Source organism: Salvelinus namaycush, chromosome 5 (genome assembly GCF_016432855.1).
Source record: "Salvelinus namaycush isolate Seneca chromosome 5, SaNama_1.0, whole genome shotgun sequence".
Lineage (NCBI taxonomy): Eukaryota > Metazoa > Chordata > Actinopteri > Salmoniformes > Salmonidae > Salvelinus > Salvelinus namaycush.
The window spans coordinates 59,178,447-59,204,144 of record NC_052311.1 but is presented as its reverse complement, the minus strand read 5'-3'; the positions used below and the strand labels follow the sequence as shown (position 1 = coordinate 59,204,144).

At 43.2% G+C, this 25,698-nt stretch overlaps 1 protein-coding gene across 1 annotated transcript in view; it reads left to right on the top strand.

Moving 5' to 3' along the window:
* The window catches only part of nphs1 (NPHS1 adhesion molecule, nephrin), a 138,172-nt gene that overhangs the window by 95,858 nt on the left and 16,616 nt on the right, over positions 1 to 25,698 (top strand). The window contains exons 3-9 of the mRNA XM_038992749.1: positions 2,566 to 2,688; positions 10,417 to 10,539; positions 11,410 to 11,503; positions 12,424 to 12,515; positions 15,942 to 16,066; positions 16,271 to 16,442; positions 19,905 to 20,062. Of these exons, the coding sequence (XP_038848677.1) occupies positions 2,566 to 2,688; positions 10,417 to 10,539; positions 11,410 to 11,503; positions 12,424 to 12,515; positions 15,942 to 16,066; positions 16,271 to 16,442; positions 19,905 to 20,062 (887 nt within the window). The remainder of the gene's footprint in view (positions 1 to 2,565; positions 2,689 to 10,416; positions 10,540 to 11,409; positions 11,504 to 12,423; positions 12,516 to 15,941; positions 16,067 to 16,270; positions 16,443 to 19,904; positions 20,063 to 25,698) is intronic.

Here is a 25,698-nt window from a genome sequence, read left to right as displayed (position 1 = left end):
TTTCTTTGCAGCTATTCGACTTTGAAGGCTTGATTCGCGCAGTCTCCTCTGAACAGTTGATGTTGAGATGCGTCTGTTACTTGAACTATGTGAATCCTTTATTTGGGCTGCAATTTTTGAGGCTGGAAACTCTAATGAACTTATTGTCTGCAGCAAAGGTTACTCTGGGTCTTCCTTTCCTGTGGCGTGCCTAATAAGAGCCAGTTTCATCATGGTTTTTGACACTGCACTTGATGAAACTTTCAAAGTTCTTGCCATTTTCCGGATTGACTGACCTTCATGTCTTCAAGTAATTAATGACTGTTGTTTCTCTTTGCTTATTTGAGCTGTTCTTGCCATAATATGGACTTTGTCTTTTACCAAATAGGGTTATCTTCTGTATACCACCCCTACCTTGTCACAACACAACTGATTTGCTCAAACGCATTAAGAAGGAAATAAATTCCACAAAATAACTTTTAACAAGGCACACCTGTTAATTGAAATGTCTTCCAGGTGACTACCTCATGAAGCTGGTTGAGAGAATGCCAAGAGTGTGCAAAGCTGTCATCAAGGCAAAGGGTGGCTACTTTGAAGAATCTCAAATATAAAATATATTTTGATTTGTTGAACACTTTTTTTGTAACTACATGATTCCACGTGTTATTTCAAAGTTTTGATGTCTTCAATACATACAATGTAGAAATGATTCTACAACATCAAAAATAAAGAAAAACCCTTGATTGAGTAGGTGTGTCCAAACCCCCTTAAATTGAAATGGAATTGAGAGAGAGAGAAAGAGAGAGAGAGCGAGATGAGAATAAAACTATGTAGCAGGATCCGCACACGGCGTGTATAAAAAGTAATCGCCAATTAGAAGGCAATCCTAAATAAGAGCATAGCATTTGCTCATGATCAACCAGCACAGAGCCGTATGGTGCTATTCCATGGTGCCATGGCTGTCGTGAGACACACAACACTAGCAGACTGGCAGACACACACACACACACACACACACACACACACACACACACACACACACACACACACACACACACACACACACACACACACACACACACACACACACACACACACACACACACACTCTGCTCTCCACTGAAACTGGGTCAAAGGATAAAAGAACAACAACCACACACACACACTGATGAACACACAGACACCTACATTAGCAAGCACACACTTATGCATACATACCCATATATTCACACAAACAAAGAGACAGATATATATGCTTGTGGCAAACACATACTTAAATCTATAGAAGCAAAAACACAAGCGTTATCACTTGACGCCACTCGATGGTACTTGTCACTGATTGTCACCATCAGTGATGTCGATTGGCGCTGAAAGAGCTCTCACACTCTCACATACGTTCACACACACACACTTGGCAAGTTGATTGCGGCATTTGTGGTGAGTAATTTTAGGAAAGAGGAAAATTATTAATAATTCGAAGTCTTCCCGCTGTATGATAGCATAGATGTGAAAATTGCTGCTGGTTGGTATTAATTATCTTGCCAGCTTTGTTGATGAGTCCTTTTTTAGGACTGGGTGGTTGTCACACCAAGATGTTATTTTATACATGTTAGTACGCTGTGAGTCAGAGAGCGACACAAAGCAGGAAAAAGCCTCCCAGACCCCAAACATCCTATAATACACACGTTTAATGGCATCAGTCAACATATTAACCCGTGGATGGTGAAACACTATCAGGAGAGAAATAAAGATGGAGAGGTACTTTGTCTGTCCTCCTCAATCGATACATACCATATTCCCACCAATATAAAACAACATGACAGATCTGAAGTCAGACTTCATACACCACACAGCTATCCCTTTTCGTTGGTTAGTCTGCTATTTTCCAAACCTACGTAGCCTAATGGTAAATCAACAGGGTGTGAGACCAAGTTGCAAGCAAAATGTCCCCGAATTCGGGTACACAATGCTAGAGAAAATATTTACTGAATTGAACTAAAGCCTCTTGTGTTATAAACAGATGTAATTCCAGTGTGTATCTGGTGCTAAGATCCTCCTCAGTACTGTTTGTGTGGAAACCAAGCTCTCTCACAGTGGTCGGTAGTCAAAACCACTCTCTCTCTCCTCTTTTCAAAGGGCTTCAACTTGGTGCCTGATAAATGAGAATCCTACCAGTCTGTTTCCCCATAGGTATCAATGATGCAGGCAGACATTACGCTGAATCTACAGTATTATAACAGCTCTGTACCAACCACACCATCTGGCAGCATTACAGATATTCAAGTCTTTCATTTCCCACACAAAACATCTGTGTTCATTCAAACATGTTTCCTCGGTTGAAGGTAATTCAAAGCTCAGTGCTTTTTGGACCCAGTGCCCCATAGAGACACAGGGGCTTGGTAGTAAATGTTCATAGATGTACATTGGACGTGTACAAAGAGAGCTATTTCAGATGAAGAGTGAATGGTAGAGACTAAATGGACCACCTCTCATTGTAATTACAGTTCATTGTGTGAAGCTTCGCAATTACAAGATAATGTGTCATTACAACATGAATTACTGTCCTTGTGTCTCTCTCTACTCCAGGACAGTACTATCTCCAAATCGAGAAAACCGAATTGGAGGACGATGCCCCCTACGAATGCCAAGTGGGCCAGTCCGAGAGCAGCCGGGCAATCATCTCCCATACAGCGTGGATCAATGTGCAGAGTGAGCAAAACCACTGTTACTCCACAGGGGGGCACGGTGGGTGGTGGGTCATCTTATTCAAGACAAAGCGTGACATTAATGTATGAAAATCTTCAGGAGCTCAGCCACACACTGGACCTCCTAACCTGTAATCTACAGGTCCTTGTCCTTGACACAATGTGTTATTTGTTGCTATGCAACTTGAGTCTGCTGTTTAGGCTTATTTTGGCCTCAAAATTATAGAGATTAAACCCATTTCTTACTTTTATTTATACATAAACAGAGTACAATAACATAAAGTGACCATTTTTGTTACTTCTTGGGTATTTAAGCAATAAGGCCTGAAGTGGTGTGGTACTGTATATGGCCAATATACCACTGATAAGGGCTGTTCTTAGGCACTACGAAAGTGGAGTGGATACACCCCTTAGCCGTGGTATATTTGCCATATACTACAAAACCCGGAAGGTTCCTTATTACTTTAATAACCTGCTTACCAACATATTAAAATAATGAGTGACATATTTTCATAAAAAACATTATTTTGATAAGTCAATTCATACTATTTCATCCTTCCACCAAAGGAAATATTTTCCCATCATTGCTATGCAATCAGAGAATTCTTTCCATTCAGCCTGGCTAACATTCTTGTCTTTTGTTAGCTCGCCATCGACCGAAAACAAAATCACGTCAATCTCTGCCGTTGAAATGACAGCAAACTAGCTGTATTTCCTTTTGTTTGAGTTTTTTCTATAGACAATTCTTTGGATATATCCATAATAATGATTCTGATTTCACCTGGCTCAGTCAGAAAAGTTGCTGTCTCATCAGGACACCGTTCACTCTCTATGACAGAGGAAGATCTCATTTGTAAATTACAAAATGTTTGCAGAATTGCAAAGAGGCAGACAGCAAGGTGAATACAGTAACCCCAACCCAACAGTTGCACAGTCCATCCGCTAATCCCATGACCATGAACTGCAGGACATATCTAAGATTATTCCTTTATCGCAATATATGACAATTGAGATATGTTTTAGATTCTATGGACCACACACAAGCAGTGTGTGAGCCTCCGTCCGTAACAGCCACTCATGGTGCTCCGTGTCAGTAGCTCCTGGAGAAGTAAATCATAATAGAATGGGAGTGAATGAAAAGTTTCCACACAGACGTGGGAAGGAATGGATGTAATTGTGTGAGTACACCAGGCCGCCTGTTGTCACTTTATGATGAACAGCATACTCTCTCATTCTCTTTCTCCTCTCTCTCTCCTCTCTTTCTCCTCTTTCTCTCTCCTCTCTCTTATTTCTCTCTCTCCTCTCTCCTCCCTCCTCTCTCTCTCTTTCTCTCTCTCTCTCTCTCTCTCTCTCTCACCCTCTCTCTCGGAGCTGTCTTTCTCTGTCTCCTTGCTTTTGGGAGCTATGCCATATGTGGAGAGCACGGTGACTCTGAAAGAGCTTTTCTTCTCCTGCTACGGTGTATTCATTTCCCCCTTCTCCATTCATCTCTCGCTCTTTCGCTCTTTCTTTTTGGGGGCCATGGAGTGTGTATACCGGGGTGCTGGGGGTGGGGGGGTGTTGCCTTGGTGACTCTCGCTGCCTCTCTCGCTCTCCTGGGAAGGGAGCAGATTTTTCTGACATCAATGGGAGAGAGAGAAAGGAAGGAGGGTGGAATGAACCCCAGCTCTCTCTACACTCCCCCCTGTTCCAGCCAGCTCCGTCTTTATACACCTGCAGCTACAGCAGGACTCAGTCCCACATTTATCACTGCTGTGACGTGAAGTGTGTTGTTGGGTGGGTGTGTACACACTCAATCACAATACGTAAAGGCTATCCACCCAGGTGCCTATGAGGCACCAGATCAGAGAGGTCCAGGCCCAGATCATAGAGCTCAGGGTGTCAGGAGACTGTAGTGTAGTAGTTTGTCTGGAGGAGACTTTCAACTCTACTGTCAGTCCAACATGCGTAGATCCTAATGCTCCCACACTTCCCAGCTGCTATCCCTGAATATTTTCCCTGAATGTTTTCCAACTGATTCCATGACAGATGGATGTATTGATACAATCAGACAGACAGACAGACCAGCCTGAGGCCACAGACTAATCTAAATCCTGCAACAGCAGTGAGTCAGTCCAGTGAGTCAGTCCTGGGGACACAGAGGTGTGCAGACGTTTGTTCCAGAACAACACTAAAACACTTGCTTCAGTTATTATTAATGTAATACTGGGTTAGGACCAAAGCCAGTACTGTACAACCTATGAGTGAAATGAGTAAAACAGCTTGACAGCCTTCCAATGAGTTAAGAGTTCCTCCAGACTACCACAGCTCCCATGATAACACAGACAACCTTTACCAGTCAGCCAACCAAAACACTATCACACACTTTAAGAAAAGAGAGATAGAGGTTGTCACGCCCTGATCTGCTTCACCTGTCTTTGTGATTGTCTCCACCCCCCTCCAGGTGTCGCCCATCTTCCCCATTATCCTCTGTGTATTTATACCTGTGTTCTCTTTTTGTCTGTTGTCAGTTCGTCTTGTTTGTCAAGCTTACCAGAGTTTGTCCTGTCAGCTCTTGTCTTTTCCCAGCTTCTCTTTTTCTCGCCCTCCTGGTTTTTGACCCTTGCCTTGCCTGTCCTGACCCTTAACCTGCCCGCCTGACCTTCTGCCTGCCCCTGAGCCTGCCTGCCGTCCTGTATCTTTGTCCCTTTCTGGATTTCCAACCTTTGCCTGACCTGAACCTGAGCCTGTCTGCCGTCCTGTACCTTTGCCTCTGTTGCTGTAATAAACATTGTTACTTCGTCAAGGTTTGCATCTGGGTCTTACCTTATCCTGATAGAGGTAGCGATGCAAAGAGAGTGAGAAAGCATAGAAAGATCATGTAAAACCAAAAGAAAAGCGAGCCTTGCTCTCTAGTTGGACTCCCCCAGGTCGGAGTGGTGGATTGTGGGTATCATCACCAGCTAATTCAAGACGGATCACCACACGCATCGAACAGTCGAGAGGGAGGCACACAAACGTCAATAAGTCCTCTCAGCGGGCCAACAAAGAGACATTTTCGAGACATTTCTATCAGGGGCAACATAATTCCTGTGTGTTTTTCCCATCCTGCCGAGTTCAGATAGGGGATTACGGCAATAGACAGATCAAGCGGCAGCAAGTAATCCATGACAAAAACAACCTCTCCACCACCCCCGCGTACTCCCGCCGAAACTTATACCCCCGGCTCCCGCCCGTCAGAATACCAGAACACCTGACACATCCACTGTCTTTTGTTTGAAACCATTAGTGTTACCATATAATCCTATTAATTAACAAGTCCCTCTTTCCATTTTCCTCTCTCTCTCTCTCTCTCTCTCTCTCTCTCTCTCTCTCTCTCTCTCTCTCTCTCTCTCTCTCTCTCTCTCTCTCTCTCTCTCTCTCTCTCTCTCTCTGTCTCTGTCTCTCTCTCTCTCTCTCTCTGTCTCCCTTTATCTCTCTCTCTCTCCCGCTCTCTCTCTCTCTAAGCACAGGCCTGCCTGTATATCCGGATCCTGCAAATAATATTCTAAATGTTTTTGTTTGATGTGTCCCCGTTTTTAAGAATACGTTACTCATGCAGTTAAGCTGCAGTTAGGTATTTCTGTGGGAGTAGACAGGGATTGGGGGAAAGGGGGGTGTTTAAGCTTGTTATCAGCGTTGGTTGGGGGTTAGAGACAACAGTTAGAGGTACGACGGTTGGCTAACGAGTTTAGCGCACGGAGAGTATACTGCACAATGAGCCTTCATGTTATGGCACTTCTTTATGAATAATGCAGCAACTCATAAACGGGGGCATTTACACAAGCAGAATGGAAGGCAGGGTGATTTTGTTCAATGGGTATACCTTTTTTCTATTTGCCTGTGAAATTGGCCCTCTTTTTCAGCACAGTGAGCAAACAGGTATTAGCTGCCCAAGGCTGCGGACCAAAAAATGAGCCTCAGCTAGGTATGTGGTGTGCTGCGGATATGAGAAGGATTTTACGAGTTATTGCTCAATAATGTCAAATATGTGGCATTCAAGGCCAGGTCAAAAAGCTAGTGAGTGTTCTGTTGTTGTTTCATCTGTCTCTAGTATCCAGTTCTCACTCACAGGGAAGATGCTGGGTCTTTGTGACAGGGGATGGAGGTGGGGGTTGTTGAGTAAGATGTTGTTTCTTATGTAATGTGAAAGATGAGGGGGAGAAGGACTGACTGAGGCCTATTTCTGTCTTGGACACCTGCTTCGCTTCCTGTTCAGCACTGGGGAGAACGGAGGAGAGGAGGAGAGGGATGAGGAACGAGGGAGGAGGATGAAGGGGGAGGACCGCTTCAATGGCTTTCAGCCTCAAAGCTCACACACCTGAGTCCTTAGTGTGTGCGTGTGTCTGTGCGGCGTGCATGAATGCATACATGTCTGCTTTGATCTAGTGAGTCTGCACATGAAGAGTTTCATTCCAAAACACTATATATCCATTTTCAAAAAATGTTGCTAAATGAGCTTTTAATGTTTAAAGAAATTAGGAAATAGATTGGTGTGTTTTTTCACTATCTAATCATGGCATGGGGTTGTTCAATGACAGACATGTATTTGTTTAAAATATAATTTGATGGTTTCATTTCAGAGTGACAAACAATAATGTTTTTGGAGGCAAAATGCTATATATCTGCCTCACTCTCATAGAAATAAGTAGTACTGCTTGGTTTTACACAGCCAAATGTAACAAATAAGTAGATTTAAATGTACTGTATGTAAAACAATAAAATTTGCCATTTTACTCATTTAGCAGATGCTCTTATCCAGATCAACTTACAGTAAGTGCATTTATCTTTTAAGATAGCTAGGTGAGACAACCACTTATCAGAGTCAAATATACAGGTTACAAACATTCCATTCCAGCTAAACAATGGTTATATAGAGTTTTTGAAAAAAAAAAACACAAATATGAAAAACGTGTGGATAATATAGCGTTTTGGAAATGAACTCTTCACATGCATGTGTTCTCACAGGAGTCCATCTGTGTGTGTGTGTGTGTGTGTGTGTGTGTGTGTGTGTGTGTGTGTGTGTGTGTGTGTGTGTGTGTGTGTGTGTGTGTGTGTGTGTGTGTGTGTGTGTGTGTGTGTGTGTGAGTGTGTGTGACCGTTAACAATGACAGTGATGTAAACGTAGGCTCTCTAAACTGTCTTCTTGTTTATCTGTTTCCCGTTGATCAGATGTTTTATTCAAACAGATCAGAGGAGCTTTGTGTTCTCTATGAAGTCACTGTATGGTGACCACCTGCTGTGTCAGAGGCACACAGCTACCTGAATCAAGATAGATCAGGGGGATTCAGTCAGGGTCTGTGTGTGCAAATGTGTTTTCAGACTTGTTGATCTATCTGTCTGTCTGTCTCTGTCTCTGTCTGTGTGTGTGTGTGTGTGTGTGTGTGTGTGTGTGTGTGTGTGTGTGTGTGTGTGTGTGTGTGTGTGTGTGTGTGTGTGTGTGTGTGTGTGTGTGTGTGTGTGTGTGTGTGTGTGTGTGTGAGTGTTATCCCTAATTGAAGTGTGTGTGTCTGGCTAATCTGCTTCTTGTCTGCCTTATCCATCCATCCATCCATCCATCCATCCGTCTGTATTTGTCTAATGAATGGAACTTTGCGTCTGGTTGTCTCTCGCCTTCATGGCAGCAGCATGTCTGCGTGTTTGTTTATGTTGAGAGCGTGTGTGTGTGTCTGTGTGCACATGAGTTTGTGTGTGTTTATGCATGACTGTGCATGTTTGTGCACATGTGAAAATGCATTTGTGTATGTGTGTGTGTGTGTGGGGGGGGGGGGGGGGGGTGTATGTGTGTGTTTTGGGAGATAGTAGGGGGGAACTCAGGTGGGGCTCATTGGGGTCACATGGTCCACCTGAGTGGCTGTGGTGGATACGGGGCTCTCATTCCCAACACAAGCTACAGCACACCCTCCACCATACTGCACCTCCCTCTGCAGATTTAACAGCAGTGATAGAGAAAGAGAGAGAGGGAGGAAGGGGGTTGGCTAGGGCTGGGGAAGGGGGATAGGGGATGACGGAGTAAGTGTGAGATAGGAAGAGGAGGCGAGCAAGAGAGTGAGAGAGAGAGGGAGCAAGAGAGAAGAAATGACATACCTGCCCAGCTCGTTTGCGAACATCATTATTCTTATTTTAGGAGATTTGTTAGGTGGCGAGACTCTCCTGGAGCACAACAGTGATGCAGCCGTGTGAATCATGTGGGCTTGAGTAGATTGAGCGTGCAGGAGCCTGTCAATAGACACATGGCCCAGTCATTGGCCCAGCATCCCGGGGAGTGGAGACTGGTGAGGGAGGGGGAAAAAACACACAAACAAATGCATCTCATTATTTCAGTGCTCACCTCTGCAGTGCTCCGGGTAACCCATCACAGTCCACACAGATCCAATTGCTTCCTTTAAATCAGTTTGAAGCTGCAGCCAGATCTCATCTGTCTCAATAGCAGGGCTGGAGCCAATAGGACTACTCTACTGCACACAGCAACAGCTCCTCCCAGTGGCGCTAGGTGAATTACCCAGATTTGGAGGAGAGGAGAGAAACGATCTGGCTGACTGTTTATCCAGCCATAACCATTGGATTTATGTCAGCATTCAGCAGCGGATGATGGAATTACCCCTTGATGAAACATATAGCTAGCTCTTCCCCTGGATGACTAGCATGATAAACAAACAATAGCTGCTTGTTTGTGTCTCTTTCTTCCTCTACTGTTCCATTTTCTCTTTCTTTCTTTCTTTCTTTCTTTCTTTCTTTCTTTCTTTCTTTCTTTCTTTCTTTCTTTCTTTCTTTCTTTCTTTCTTTCTTTCTTTCTTTCTTTCTTTCTTTCTTTGTCTTCTCTCTCTCTCTCTCTCTCTCTCTCTCTCTCTCTCTCTCTCTCTCTCTCTCTCTCTCTCTCTCTCTCTCTCTCTCTCTCTCGTCATCCTCTCTCTTCTTCTCTATATTCCTCTCACTAAAGCATGCTGTCAGTTGATATCTGTTGAAAAGTAGCAATGACCTTTGTTTCTTGTGTGCTATGCTGGCTCTCACCCACTCACAGAAAGCTTGCATTTGCTTGGTAAAATATATGTTCAAAGATCTCTTTCCTCTCATCTTTCCATGTCCCTACTCCTTTACCCTATTCTGTGACAGTTTGTTGTGGAGTAGATGATCATGTGTCCAGAGTAAATGACAGTTGTGCTGAAGCCTGTTTGTTGATTAGCAAATTTGGTGACATTTTCCCCCTGAATTCCCTTCCAAATAACTTCCACTCTCTTCAACAAAGTTTTCTTTCTCTGAATTCCTGCATGGTCCGAAAGAAATTAAAGAGAGTGGGGAAGAGAAAACTAGGAGTGGGAAGTGCTTTGATCTGCTGTGTAAGCATGTATTCAGCTGGGGGGTGATCTGAGAGAAGAACTGTTTGGCGCTAACACAGATTATCATCTGTCTCGTTTCATCACCAACACATCTCTGTATGCACATCACAGTCTTATCTACTGTACACCACACTAATGATATGGACCCATTGATTCTCCAGGAATATAACAGAACCTGCCTTATTAGCTTGGTACATCTGTCTTTCTTCAACATCTAAGGGTCTCAAATGTTTTTAATGCATTAATTACCAAATCATATTTTTCTGTGATCTGTAAACAGAATCACCAATTCTGGTCAAGGCCTAGTCTGTACTGTATATCTCTTAAGACAACCCAGAACCACTGTTATAGACACCAGTCCTCTGTTCTCCCCTCAGTTCCTCCCTCTAAACCTTACTTTGAGCTGGAGACCACAGACCCATGGGTAGCAGGGAAAAGCTACACTGTCACATGCATCGCTCCAGACGCCAAACCAGAGGCAGTGATCACTCTGTTTAAAGGTAGATCACCAAGTACGGTATCAACTCACTGCACACAAACTTAATAATGCTAGTACATACAGGTTTTTCCATTAGGAATAGCAGAGACGTTAAATGTGAATCAGTACTGAGTTGAGGGAAAAACATGTTTGCAATGACATGTTTCAACCTACACTATAATTGTAGTACACTATAACTCAATGCCCTGTTTTTACAATGACATGTTTCAACCTACACTATAATTGTAGTACACTATAACTCAATGCCCTGTTTTTACAATGACATTTTAAAACTATGGCTGTGTCTGAAATCTGTCTTGCCTACTACTTACTAAAATGACATACTGTGTACTAATAACACTAAATACTATTTAGAATTTACTGGTTAGTAAAACATAGGCGGTAAGTAACAAATATTGTAATACTTATCATCCATACTGAGAAGGCATCATCTATTTTCAATAAATGTAAATACATTTACCTTTATTTAACTAGGCAATCTAATGCGCAATTGTGCTTGTTCCCTGCCATTCGTTCATTTTTGTAGAGCACATCCCCTATTCTGATTATCAGCTGTCGTCAAACACCCTACACCCCAACCCTAGCACTCTGCCACCTCTGGTCTTTTGTTCCTCCCACCCCTAGAAGGTGCCTGCTTCTACTCATCCCAGGCAAAGCTCTTCTCTGTCCTGGCACCCCAATGGGGGAACAAGCTTCCCCCTAACGTCAGGACAGATAAGTCCCTGCCCATCTTCCAAAACGTCTGAAACCCCCAACTCTTCACGAAGTATCTTTGTAAAAATGGTTGGGGAAAAACAAACACCCTTGCCTTGTTTTCTCTAACACTCACACTCTCTTTCCTCCTCCCCCTCCTCCTCTCTTTCTCTCTCAGATGGAGTTGAGCTGACAGGTGTAGAGTCTTTCCCTATGCCTGGCTCTGAGGACAAGCTCCAGAACACACACGCTACAAAAGAGTATGTGTTCCTGTTCTCTAGCTTGTGTGTGTGTGTGTGTGTGTGTGTGTGTGTGTGTGTGTGTGTGTGTGTGTGTGTGTGTGTGTGTGTGTGTGTGTGTGTGTGTGTGTGTGTGTGTGTGTGTGTGTGTGTGTGTGTGTGTGAGAGTGTGTGTGTGTGTGTGTGTGAATGTTATCCCTAATTGAAGCACTTCTGCATTCCCACAGAACTACAGTACAGTGTAATGAATTGGTGCCGACTGTGAACTGTCACTCGGTGCCTTGTGTCAAATAAAATTAGCTTTTGTCATAGACACAGAATTACATTTCAGTTGCTAGACAGATCTAATCCAGCTCCAAAGATAATAACCCCTTGTCATCTGCAAAAACACGCTGTAGAAGGTATTAAGGACATAATTCAGCTCTAACGCAGAGTAGCCTGGTCTCCAACTAAATCCTTTATGTGTAGATAGTGGTTATAAATAGCAACCATATTTTGTATAGGAGCTTTTAAATCTGGAGATGAATATAGATAACATGGTGGACTTTGGGTTTGTCATGGGTCTGGAGGTATAATGCCCACATTGCGGGGTTATAATGCTCTTAATATCCAGACCCCAGAGATTGTATGAATCTGTCTGTTCTTATGGGGTCTCAAGGGCTCAATTAGAGTGTTAAGGGGTGATGTGTCCTATGTTAAGCCATGATCTTTAATGTTATCCATCATCTATTCTTCTCTTCCATCCAATCCTTCCTTCCCCATGACCCGCTCTCCCCCACGCTCCTCACCCACACCCCCATCGCACACACACACACACACACACACACACACACACACACACACACACACACACACACACACACACACACACACACACACACACACACACACACACACACACACACACACACACACACACACACTCCCCACCCCTGCAGGTTCATGTTCTTAAGCAGTTCGGACAACGGGAGGGAGCTGGTGTGTCGTGCGAAGAACCCGGCTCTCCCTAGGGCCCTGGAAACCAGCCTGGTGATGAATGTATACTGTGAGTGTGTGTTGTTCCTTACCTCATGGACTCACAAACACCTTTACCTTTCCTTATTCCCTTCTCCAGCCACGTGTGGACCCCGACCTCGGGCTGGCATTGGGGCAAACATCCTCACACTGAGCAACCACTTCGAGGGGAGACTTTCAACCACGGGCGAACTCACACCTACTTGGGGCTCAATCCCAATGCTCAGCCTGGAGTGTTTACATTTTTTTTTTCACCCTTACTTAATCAGGTAGGGTAGTTGAGAAGAAGTTCTCATTTACAACTGCGAACTGGCCAAGATAAAGCAAAGCAGTCCGACACAAACAACAACACAGAGGTACGCATGGAATAAGCAAACGTACAGTCAATAACACAATAGAAAAAATCTATATACAGTGTGTGCAAATGAGGTAAGATTAGGGAGGTAAGGCAATAAATTGGCCGTAGTGGCGAAGCAATTACAATTTAGCAATTAAACACTGGAGTGATAGAGGTGCAGAGGATGAATGTGTAGAGATACTGGGGTGCAAAGGATCAAAAATAAATAAATAATAATATGGGGATGGGGTAGTTGGATGGGCTATTTACAGATGGGCTACTGTATGTACAGGTGCAGTGATCTGTGAGCTCTCTGACAGCTGATGCTTAAAGTTAGTGAGGGAGATAAGAGTCTCCAGCTTCAGTGATTCTTGCAGTTTGTTCCAGTCATTGGCAGCAGAGAACTGGATGGAAAGGCGCCCAAAGGAGGAATAGGCTTTGGGAGTGACCAGTGAAATATACCTGCTAGAGAGCGTGTTACGGGTGGGTGCTGCTATGGTGACCAGTGAGCTGAGATAAGGCGGGGCTTTACCTAGCACAGACTTATAGATGATCTGGAGCCAGTGGGTTTGTCGACGAATATGAAGCGAGGGCCAGCCAACGAGAGCATACAGGTCGCAGTGGTGGGTAGTATATGGGGCTTTGGTGACAAAACGGATGGCACTGTGGTAGACTGCATCCAATTTGCTAAGTAGAGCGTTGGAGGCTATTTTATAAATGACATCGCCGAAGTCAAGGATTGGTAGGATAGTCAGTTTTACGAGGGTATGTTTGGCAGCATGAGTGAAGGATGCTTTGTTGCGAAATAGGAAGCCGATTCTAGATTTAATTTTGGATTGGAGATGCTTAATGTGAGTCTGGAAGGAGAGTTTACAGTCTAACTAGACACCTAGGTATTTGTAATTGTCCACATATTCTAAGTCAGAACCGTCCAGAGTAGTGATGCTGAACGGGCGGGCAGGTGCGGGCAGCGATCGGTTGAAGAGCATGCATTTAGTTTTACTTGCATTTAAGAGCAGTTGGGGGCCACGGAAGGAGAGTTGTGTGGCATTGAAGCTCGTCTGGAGGTTAGTTAACAGTGTCCAAAGAAGGGCCAGAAGTATACAGAATGGTGTCGTCTGCGTAGAGGTGGATCAGAGACTCACCAGCAGTAAGAGCGACATCATTGATGTATACAGAGAAAAGAGTCGGCTCTAAGAGTGTTAGAGGTCGACATGAAAGCATCAACGTCTCTACTGCTGTCACATTCAACCCACTTAACTCTTTTAATTCCTCTGGCATCAGTGCAATCCAAACTCCAACTCAAGCCCAACTGTTACACTCTGATAATACTGATCAGATGAGCCTGGGAATGAAACTCAAGCCCGAATTCTAAACTCTACTGATGCTAAATATAATTGTCAGGACTGTGAGACCATAACATCTCCGACGGTGTAGGAACTACAGTACACAACATAATAGGGGTGGGTGATTGTACATCTCAAAGGATCGTTTCCTTGTTTACCCTTTGTCTTGTTTGGACAAACAGTATATCTTTGAAACAATATGGCAACCCAGCCTATTGCTTTCTAGTTTTAGTTGTTCCTCAACATTTTGTAGATCAATTTCAGTAATGATTGTTCTGGAGTCCACCCACCTGGTTCTGTTCCAGGTCTAAATCAGCTGCTGATTAAATGCTACTGTTACTAAAGACACTCAATGGTAAACATTCCCATTCTACTCCTTCCTTTCCTTCCACCCCCGCCATATTATCCACAGCCGTCCATATGAAATACTGTCTCTATCTATCTCCCTCTGCACATAGACGCTGTACTATTCTATCTCCTACACTTTAAACACCGCCCAGAACTGGAAATGCTTCTACATCTCCTCTCTCTCTCTCACTCCCTCTTTCTTTCTTTCTCCCTCCCTCCCTCCCTCCCTCCCTCCCTCCCTCCCTCCCTCCCTCCCTCCCTCCCTCCCTCCCTCCCTCCCTCCTTCCCTCCCTCCCTCCCTCCGTCTATCTATCTATCTATCTATCTATCTATCTATCTATCTATCTATCTATCTATCTATCTATCTATCTATCTATCTATCTATCTATCTATCTATCTATCTATCTATCTATCTATCTATCTATCTATCTATCTATCTATCTATCTATCTGTCTGTCTATCTGTCTGTCTGTCTGTCTGTCTGTCTGTCTGTCTGTCTGTCTGTCTGTCTGTCTGTCTGTCTGTCTGTCTGTCTGTCTGTCTGTCTGTCTGTCTGTCTGTCTGTCTGTCTGTCTGTCTGTCTGTCTCTCTCTCTCTCTCTCTCTCTCTCTCTCTCTCTCTCTCTCTCTCTCTCTCTCTCTCTCTCTCTCTCTCTCGCTCTCTCTCTCTCTCTCTCTCTCTCTCTCTCTCTCTCTCTCTCTCTCTCTCTCTCTCTCTCTCTCTCTCTCTCTCTCTCTCTCTCCACTCTGTATTAAACAACATCCCTCCACAGTAAGTGCTAATGTAGCAGAACCCGTCGACCACCGCAACAGTAGTCCTTACTCAGCAAGCCAGCCCATCAAAGCCTGGAGCACCGTGTCCGTTTTCAGCCAGCCAGATTGTTAGTGAGGTAGCAATTTGTCACGCCGGCCCAGGGTCCACATACAGCCGCCTGCGCTGCCTGCGCTCCCAAACTCATTGCAGCAATAACAAAGGCTGGCCCTCCCTTAATTTATTTTACGCTGTATATTTTATTCAGGAAGGCTGTAACTTATTCATATTTCCAAACGTTGCTTTATTACTGTTTAAACATCTGTTATTTTGCTTTATGGAGTCGATCCAGCCGGCTGCTCCCTTAATACTTAATGCTTTCATCAGAGCTAGAGCCCTTACTCTGCAGTCAGGGTAAATGTTGCCGATTTATTGGCCCTGTCTCAACAAATAGAGAGGATGCTCCCTTGCTCATAAAGCCAAGTGTCCGCTCATCCCAGTGCATATTTCTCACCCTCTCTATCCTCTATTTCTGTCATCTTCTCTGTTTCTGGTGATTCATCTCTCCCCCTCTCTCCCTCTCTCTTTCTATTGCTCCCTCTCTTCCTCTCTCTTCACTTTCTGTCGTTCTTTCCCAAGATGTTGTTTCATCTCTCTCTTTCCCTCTCAACATCAGTCCCACCCCAGCATCCAGTAATCCAGGGCCTGGACAGAGAAGGCCTGGTGAAGAGGGGGACCATGTTGAAGCTGGTTTGTGTGTCCCAGGGAGGGAACCCATTGGCCACCCTACACTGGACCAAGGTACATAGACTACACTCGGCTAAAGCTTAGAATCAGTCGTTTTTGGTGTATTCTCCATCTTCTACTTCTGTACTCTTTCTTTCAGAACTCACTCCCTTCCTGCTGCTGCCAGTCAGTCACCTATTATGTTAGTGAATAATCCATACAGTAGCCCTGTCTTGTCCTCTGCTTGTTACTAACTCATAGTTCTGTCCTGTGGATCAGAATGGGGAGGTGATTTCCACCAGCTGGGAGGTGGACACAGAGTCGCGACGGGCCATCAGCCACCTGACCCTGCAGGTTAAACCACAGGACAACCAGGCCGAGCTGCGCTGTGAGAGCGTGAACCAGGTGACCCCTGTCCCTCTGTCCAGCAGCCGCAAGATCACTGTCCTCTGTAAGTCCCCGACTGCTAAGAGATACATGCACTTGAATGCTAGAACACACACACACACAGACGCACAAAAGCGATGGAATGTTTGTGTTTATTCAAATGGTTGTTAACCCAATCATTAAAGTTATTTTCAATAGCATTCATTCCAATCACAATTACATTAACATTAGTCCTAGCTCCAATACTGAAACTAATTCTGCATTAACACAAATTCTAATATCAATATCATTAATGAAACTAATGGCAATTATGACCCGGGCCCATATTTCACACAGAAACTAATTTGAATCCCAGCTTGGTCTTTTACAGTGAGCTAATTTAACTGAATCGCTTCAATGCACAATCCAAAGGCAATAAAGCCGGCACTTTCTGTGGTGATAATAATGCCAGGTGATAAATGACACATTTTCACCTCACTGCAGAGCAGATTTCTCTACTACCATGACTGGAAAACAAACAGAGAATGAAGGTTCCTTCGCATCACACCGACTCTTCCTTCACGCCATCACTCGCTATCTTGCTGCGACAGTTAACGGTCTAAACTGCTCTCTTCTTCCTCTCCTATCCCACGTAAAAGCCATGTTACCTCCTAGCTATTCCTATTCACGCCTCATACACGTCAAAAATGAGTTGCAGACCCTTCATCAATGTATCTCTCTTTCTATTGCTCTCTCTCTCCTTTTAGTTTTGTCTTGAGCTGGAGGGCAGAGAGAAGAACTGGTGTGTTATGGATATGCCTGCGTCGCCCTAAGGCATGTGTGTAACCTAACACACTGTCTGTCTATGAGTGTAGCCCTCATGTCTGCCTGTGTCCCGTGTATAACATACAATCATACATGATATGATGCATTCATGTCTGCCTGCTCAGTCATTAGCCTGTCTTACTGCAGCCCCTCAGGGCTTACTGCTCAGCTGCACTTCCTCTGTGCCAGTTAAGATCCCTCCTTTGAAAAGGTGTTTGATAAAGTATGATTAGAATTTATATATAAATGCCTGGAATACTTTCATTTTGGTGAATCTCTTATACAATGGGTTAAAGTGATGTACAGCAACCCCAGATGTAAAATAGTAAACAATGGTTACTTCTCAGAAAGTATTGAGCTTTTAAGAGGAGTAAAACAAGGCTGTCCGTTATCTCCATATCTATTTATTATGGTCATTGAAATGCAAGCTATTAAAATTAGATACAACAAGAACATCATGGGGTTAGAAATCCAGGGGATAAAAACAAAAGTGGGTATGCTGATGACTCTAGTTTTTTTCTTAAGTCCGCAATCTGGATCTCTGCACAGTCTCACTGAAGATCTTGATCACTTTTCTACCTCTCGGAATTAAAACCTAATTATGACAGGTGTTCATATTACGTATTGGATCGTCAAAAAATACAGTGTTTACACTACCTTGTAGTTTACCAATAAAATGGGCGGATGGTGAAGTAGACATACTTGGTATTCACATCTCAAAAAATATAATTGAACTTACCACAATTCATTTCAATAGAAAGTTAGCAAAAATAGATACGATTTTGCAACCATGGAGAGGTAAATAGTTGTCTATTTATGGAAAATTACATTGATTAACTCTTTGGTCCTATCACAGTTTACTTACTTACTAATGGCATTGCCTACTCTAGATGATTCATTTTTAAAATCATATGAGAAAAAAATATTTCATTTTACATGGAATGCTAAGCCAGACAAAATTAAACGTGCCTATTTATATAATGAATATGAGTTTGGGGGGCTAAAATTATTAAATATTAAAGCTTTACACCTCTCACTAAAAGCTTCACTCATATATAAGTTATACTTAAACCCAAAATGGTTCTCCAGTAGATTATTAAGAAAAGCTCATACTTTGCTCAAAAATTGCTTTTTTTTGCCTTCATACAGATTACAACTTCTCATTTCCGACTAATTGAAAATGAAATTGTGTTTAAAGTATCGCCCTTTCTTAAACAAGCCATACAAAGCTGGTTACAATTTCAGTTTTATACTCCAGAAAAGATAGAACAAATATTACAACAAATGGTATGGTTAAGCTCAAATATATTAATTAGTAAAAAAAACAATTCTTTATCTAATTTTTCTTTTTTAATTGTGTTATATTTATTAATGATATTATGAATAGAAATGGAGGAGTTATGTCATATATGCAGTTATCAAAAATATATGGGAATATCTGCTCAATCCAAATTTACAACCAACTGATTGCAGGACTACCACAAAAAAATGGAAGTGGAAAAGGGAGAAGATAGGGAACTTGTTTACCTGCCATATATTAAAGATACAAATTGGCTGAAAGGAACTGGCATAAATAGAAAAATATACCAGTTTCATCTGAGGACAAAAATGTTGACAGCTGCACCATATAGGTTGCAAAATAAATGGGAGGAGATTTCATGGCACATGGTTTATGAACTGGTACGAAAAACTATACTTAACTCAACACTTAGAATTTTTCAATTGAAGTTATTATATAAAATTCTTGCCACCAACAGAATGCTATATATACAGTATGGGCCATACAACATTCTCAGCTCTGTAGATTTTGTTGCAAAGAGACAGAATCAATAGATCACTTATTCTGGTATTGTCTCTATGTAGCTTGTCTCTGGTCACAGGTTCAGGAATGGTTCAAAAATCACAACATGCACTTAAAATTAACCTTACAAATAGCAGTGTTGGGAAAACTGGAAAGCCATAGCTGGTCAATAAATACTATAATAATACTCGTAGGAAAGGTTTTCATCTTTAGCTCACAATCTGTGGATAATATACGATTAGAAAGATAAAAAAATGTTGTAAAACATCACAGCACAATTGAAAAATATATGGCACATGGAAACCAAACGACGGCGGTCTATGGTGATAGGTGGGATGGGCTGAAAGTGGCTGAGGGTTGGGATTAAAGAGTTTGTTTGGTAATGTATTGTTGTTATATATAAAAGTACCATGTATGAAAAATGTATAAGTAAAAAGTATATGTAAAATGTGTATGTAAAATGTATAGGTAAAATGTATGTATATGTAGCATAAAAGCTGTATATAAAAAAACGAAGATATTTGTCCTCCGAAGAGGGGGGGTGGTGAAGGGGTTAAACATAATAATAAAAATAAAAGATCCCTCCTGGTATAGCTGAGTATAGACAGGCTTTGGTAACTAGTATGGGTTTGAAATGGATGGAAAACCTCAGGAGAGGACAAGACTTCATAACGTGATGTTGATAGATTAGAAATGGTTTCTTTACTTCTTCCTTTACTTTAAAATCCAGTCTTTCCATCCTTTCTATAAAATACTGATCCTGACACAGAGCACTTTATTGACTGAATTTATTGTGTGTGTGTGTGTGTGTGTGTGTGTGTGTGTGTGTGTGTGTGTGTGTGTGTGTGTGTGTGTGTGTGTGTGTGTGTGTGTGTGTGTGTGTGTGTGTGTGTGTGTGTGTGTGTGCGTGGTGTGTGTCAGTTGAGCCAGAGAAGGTGATGGTGCTGGGGTTGTTCGAGGCGAGAGAGGGAGAGGAGGTGACCCTGTGCTGTTACACCTCCTCCAGTAACCCGCCTGTACACATACGCTGGTGGCTGGGCTTCAGGGAACTCAACACCACCGTGGTCAATGTGGAAGAGGTAGGGGGCCTGCATTTACTTCGACACACACTTCTTCTCACACTGAATCACAGTGGCAGTTCAAGCTTGTATGGCTCCCTGGCTCAAGATGCTGAAGCGGTATGATCCCACCTCCTCTGACAAGGCCTGGGCCTCAATCTTTATCACAGGGTCTTTGGTTTGATCCCTCACTTCAATCAGTGCCCCTCTCACCGCTGCTGCCTGATACCTCAGTCGCTCAACATGCTTAACTTTACTCTCCCACCTTGTCTCAGTCCACATCTTCAAAGTGATGTCCACACGTTTTTCAGGATGGCCCATCACTGTGTGGAGGCTGAGAACAAGGTGTAGAGTTTGTGTAAGATGCCAAAGTAACCCATGGCATCAACATAACTTTTAGCAGCATCAGCCACAACCAGGTTCAATGTGTGAACCCCACATGGCACAAATAGAGCTCTTGGATTAATTTCCAGGAGTCTGGCTTGGACACCTTCATTCTTTCCTCTCTTGTTGGCCCCATTATCATAAGACTTTCATCTGCAGTCCTCAAAAGGAATTTTTAGCTCCTCTAATCTTTTGAGAATCAGGGATGCCAAATGTTGGCCCGTGGACTCCTCTGCCTCCAAAAACCCCATACAATGTTCCTTTGTGTGGGGCTCCTCCTTCAGTGACACAATTCTAATCACAACAAAAAACGGTTCAGTGTGGCTGACATCTGAGGTGCAATCTAGAATGATAGAGAATAATTTTGCCAGCTTGATGTCACTCACCATTACTGTAATGACCTTGCTGCTCAACAAATCAATGAGTTCATTCTGTATTTGGTGGCCAAGGTAGCTGGTGGTGTGACTCGAGGTCCCTTTTTTGACACAGTTAAGGTGCTCTTTCATGACTGGATCAAAGTGTGCCATCAGTTCAACCTCTTTGAGGAAATGTCCATTTGATGGAGAGTACAGTGTTTCTGTGTGTCCCCTTTGTGCCAGATTTCTAACTGCAAGAGACTGCACAATAACAGTCAGACGTGTCAACACCTCTCTCCATCTTATCCTCTCAGGCTCCATAAGTGCCATCTCATGCTTATCAATTGTTTCCCCTTTTTTGATCCTCATTGCCAGTTCTTTCCATGTTTTCATGCAGTTTTGGTATTTTGGACTGGTGTCGTGTGAAGTCAGAAAATAACTTATATGTTTCCAGTCTGTCAGTCCTGAGTTTGCTAAATTAATTTTCTTCTTAGAAATAAGTTTGCAGCAGAAGCAGAAGAGGCTGTTGTTTCTTTCGGAATACACCAACCAACTTCTAGGGATTCTTTCACCAAGGTCTTCCTGAAATACTGGTGGTGGCAACTTCTTCCATCACACTCATTCCTTGGGAATGGTACCTAACTTAGTCCTCTGCAAACGAGTTCTGTCTGAATTCCGAATGTGTCTGAATTCTGTCAGTCAGAACTGAAGGCCAGTCAGCAGGGTCTGTAGAAAGGGGTTCATCCTCAGCAGCAGGATTTGGTGGGGATGCTGCTACAGGCATTTCTAATGGAGAGCACATGGGCATTAGTTTACACACGTTATTCACAGCATTTATAGTGGTGGAACATCCCACATACATACCCAGTAATAATAAAATCATCATTGTTACCTACAATGTGGAAACTTAAAACTTTGCAAAAGGGAAATTATTTATTTTGTTTATGTTATGCAGGCATGCACACATAAACACATGTGCGTGTACCCACACACACATGCCTATGCGCACAAACACACCTGAAGAATCCTGCTGGGGAGAAGTGGAAGCAAATGGGTCTTCATCCTCATCCTCAGGCTCAGACAACATTTCTGACACCTGTGTGACTGAGGAGGTGGAAGGCTCCTCATCCTGGCCAGTGCCAGAGGGTGCTGGCCCCTGAATTTGCATTGAAATACAGTATATGAGTCTGACACCCTAAATACATTTGTTGCACAATTAAATATACATGTCATTATGTCATTGATTTTCAGAATAGGAACCAATTGAACCATACAACCTCCTTGGCTAATTCTAGGCATAAGACCCCAAAAGACTCAATATGCAGTTTTGGTGTTCTGGACTGCTGTCGTGTGAAGTCAGCAGTCCAAAATATCAGCATAATATGGACTTCTTTTAATTTCGCCTGCAGCATTGGAAATTCCCCTTACTGAGCTCAGGACCTAGTCAATACAATCACACAAAACCTTTATGATGTCACCTGAAAGTTAACCAAATCAATAATGTGCTAGTTAGGTTTTAATCGTTTTGCTGCAGGCTACACACATTATCATGATGAAACTGTGTGAAATTATATCCAATATTATGTAAGTTAGTTGGACAGAAAACGGAATATTGTCCCCCTATGTATAATAGCATAGCAAGTAACATAGCAACATACAGTATGCTAACAAACAGAACACTAGCCTATTTCATGACATGCATAATATTATACTCATAAAGAGAGGACATAGCTGCATACATTTATCTTTTGTGTGTTTCTCCTCTTCTTCTTTCCTCTTTTTCCTAAACTGGGCATCTGAGCCTTAGACCTTTTCTTATCCATGTGTGTTGATTTGGCACTGGAGCATCAATACATTACCCATCCCCAACACTGTCAACCAAGAGTCAAGACTAAACCAAACCACCTTGGTGGTGTGCAGACTGGTTTTATATTATTCTGAACGATTTTGCACAAACCCCCCCCAAAAAAGCAACAATATGTTTGTGAAACCATATATTCACAGTATTATGAATGAATTGTGGTTTATTTGGTAGCATTTTGTAGTGTAACTGATTTTACTAATTGCATTAGTACTGTACAAAGTTAGAGGTACGCTATTTGATAGATTCCACCGGTCCCACTACCTCGGGCTTCCAGTAGGGAGACTTGACTTGAGGTATTGAGGTCAACCCCCCTCCCCATCTCGTACTTCTGGGTGGGAGACCTTCCCAGGCAGTAGCCTGCCTAGCTTACAAGCTAGATAAAGGAAGCTTCCAGAAAACACTTCCAGCAGCATTAGCGCAGCCTCACTTTGGTGTGTACTACATTGTACAGCAGCTACCCTAAGTTCTTCAAGAACAAGCTACAGACAGCTCAGAATAGAATGTCATGTTGGCCCTTCTCAGCTCAGCGAACTACAGTGGCTCTCAGTTGAAGCTGAGATTAGCCCATGAAACTGTGTATGTACAGTCCCCCAGTGTCTAAAGAACTCTCTTACTAATGTTAGGGACTCTCATTCCTACACTATGAGAGGCAGTGCCACAGATTTTGTGCCATGTCGATTCAAGAGCAGTAGAGTGGAACAAACTCCCGGCTGAGATAAAAACTGTTTCTGCCAGTCTTAGGTTCAAACACTACTGCAAGGCTTGGTTAATGTTGACATAGCCTCCTAGCAAAGTGTAAAGCCACTCTGCACTGGTGAAGTGATTTGGTAGATGTGCATATCTGCTTTTTTTGTAAATATGTAAATATGTGGACATTGTGTATAATGGAATGTATGGCACAGAGTGCCCATGTCACTTGTATTGCCCTGCAGCCACTTCAAATCAAATCAAATCAAATTGTATTTGTCACGTGCCGAATACAACAGGTGTAGACCTTACCGTGAAATGCTTACTTACAAGACCTTAACCAACAATGCAGTTCAATAAATAGAGTTAAGAAAATATTTACTAAATAAACTAAAGTAAAAATGTAAAAACGGTAACACAAGAAAGTTACATAACAATAACGAGGCTATATACAGGGGGTAATGGTACCGAGTCAATGTGCGGGGGTATAGGTTAGTCGAGGTAATATGTAAAGTGACTGTGCATAGATAATAAACAGCGAGTAGCAGCAGTGTAAAAACAAGGGGTGGGGTCAATGTAAGTAGTCCGTGTGGCCATTTGATTACTTGTTCAGCAGTCTTATGGCTTGGTGGTAGAAGCTATTAAGGAGCCTTTTGGTCCGAGACTTGGCGCTCCGGTACCGCTTGCCATGCCGGTAGCAGAGAGAACAGTCAAAGACTTGGGTGACTGGAGTCTTAGACACCGCCTATTATATAGGTCCTGGATGTCAGGAAGCTTGGCCCAAGTGATTTACTGGGCCATAAGTACTACCCTCTGTAGCGCCTTACAGTCAGTTGCCATACCAGGCAGCGATGCAACCGGTCAGGATGCTCTCGATGGCGCAGCTGTAGAACTTTTTGAGGATCTGGTTGTGGTCGTGCCCTCTTCACAACTGTCTTGGTGTGTTTGGACCATAATAGTTTGTTGGTGATGTGGACACCAAGGAACTTGAAACTCTCGACCCACTCCACTTCAGCCCTGTTGATGTTAATGGGGGCCTGCTCGGCCCTCCTTTTCCTATAGTCTACGATCAGCTACTTTGTCTTGCTCCCATTGAGGGAGAGATTGTTGTCCTGGCACCACACTGCCAGGTCTCTGACCTCCTCCCTATAGGTTGTCTCATTGTTGTCGGTGATCCGGCTTACCACTGTTGTGTCGTCAGCAAACTTAATGATGGTGTTGGAGTCGCAATCATGGGTGAACAGGGAGTACAAGGGGGGGACTAAGCATGCACCCCTGAGGGTTCCCAGTGTTGAGGATCATTGTGGCAGATGTGTTGTTCCCTACCCTTAACACCTGGTGGCGGCCCGTTAGGAAGTCCAGGATTCAGTTACAGAGGGAGGTGTTTAGTCCCAGGGTCCTTAGCTTACTGATGGGCTTTGTGGGCACTATGGTGTTGAACGCTGAGCTGTAGTCAATGAACAGCATTCTCACATAGGTGTTCCTTTTGTCCAGGTGGGAAAGAGCAGTGTGGAGTGTGATTAAGATTGCGTCATCTGTGGTTCTGTTGGGGCGGTATGCAAATTGGAGTGGGTTAAGGGTTTCCAGCATGTTGGTGTTGATGTGAGCCATGACCAGCCTTTCAAAGCACTTCATGGCTACTGGGTGGTAATAATTTAGGCAGGTTACCTTCACTTTCTTGGGCACAGGGACTATGGTGGTCTCTTTGAAACATATAGGTATTACATACTCGGTTAGGGAGATGTTGAAAATGTCAGTGAATACACTTGCCATTTTGTCTGCGCATGCTTTGAGTACAAGTCCTGGTAATCCGTCTAGCCCAGTGGCTTTGTGAATGTTGACCTGTTTAAAGGTCTTGCTCACATCGGCTACGGAGAGCGTGATCACACAGTTGTCCGGAACAGCTGGTGCGCTCATGCATGCTTCAGTGTTGCTTGCCTCGAAGCGAGCATAAAAGGCATTTAGCTCATCTGGTAGGCTCGCGTCCCTGGGCAGCTCGCGGCTGGGTTTCCCTTTGAAGTCCCTTTGCCTACCAATAGAGGACCACAACAGAAACAAGTCTTTGACTTTTTGTGTATATAACCCTCTGTAATTTCGGTACATGTATTGGTTGCCTGCTGTGGCTTCTTTATGTATTGGTATTGTAAATTGAATTGAAAATGACCTATCAAACTACACCTCGGAAGTCAATACACACTTAAAATACTTAATTCAGACTTCAGGCAGTCTGATTTGCACATCTCGAGCGCCCAATGACAAGCATCTGTGAGAGAAGCCTTTGATTCTGAAAGATCTCATATTATTCTACCCCGTGTAGAGTTTCCACTTTAACCACGTTAAATCTGTTCTTCATTCTCTCTCTGCTC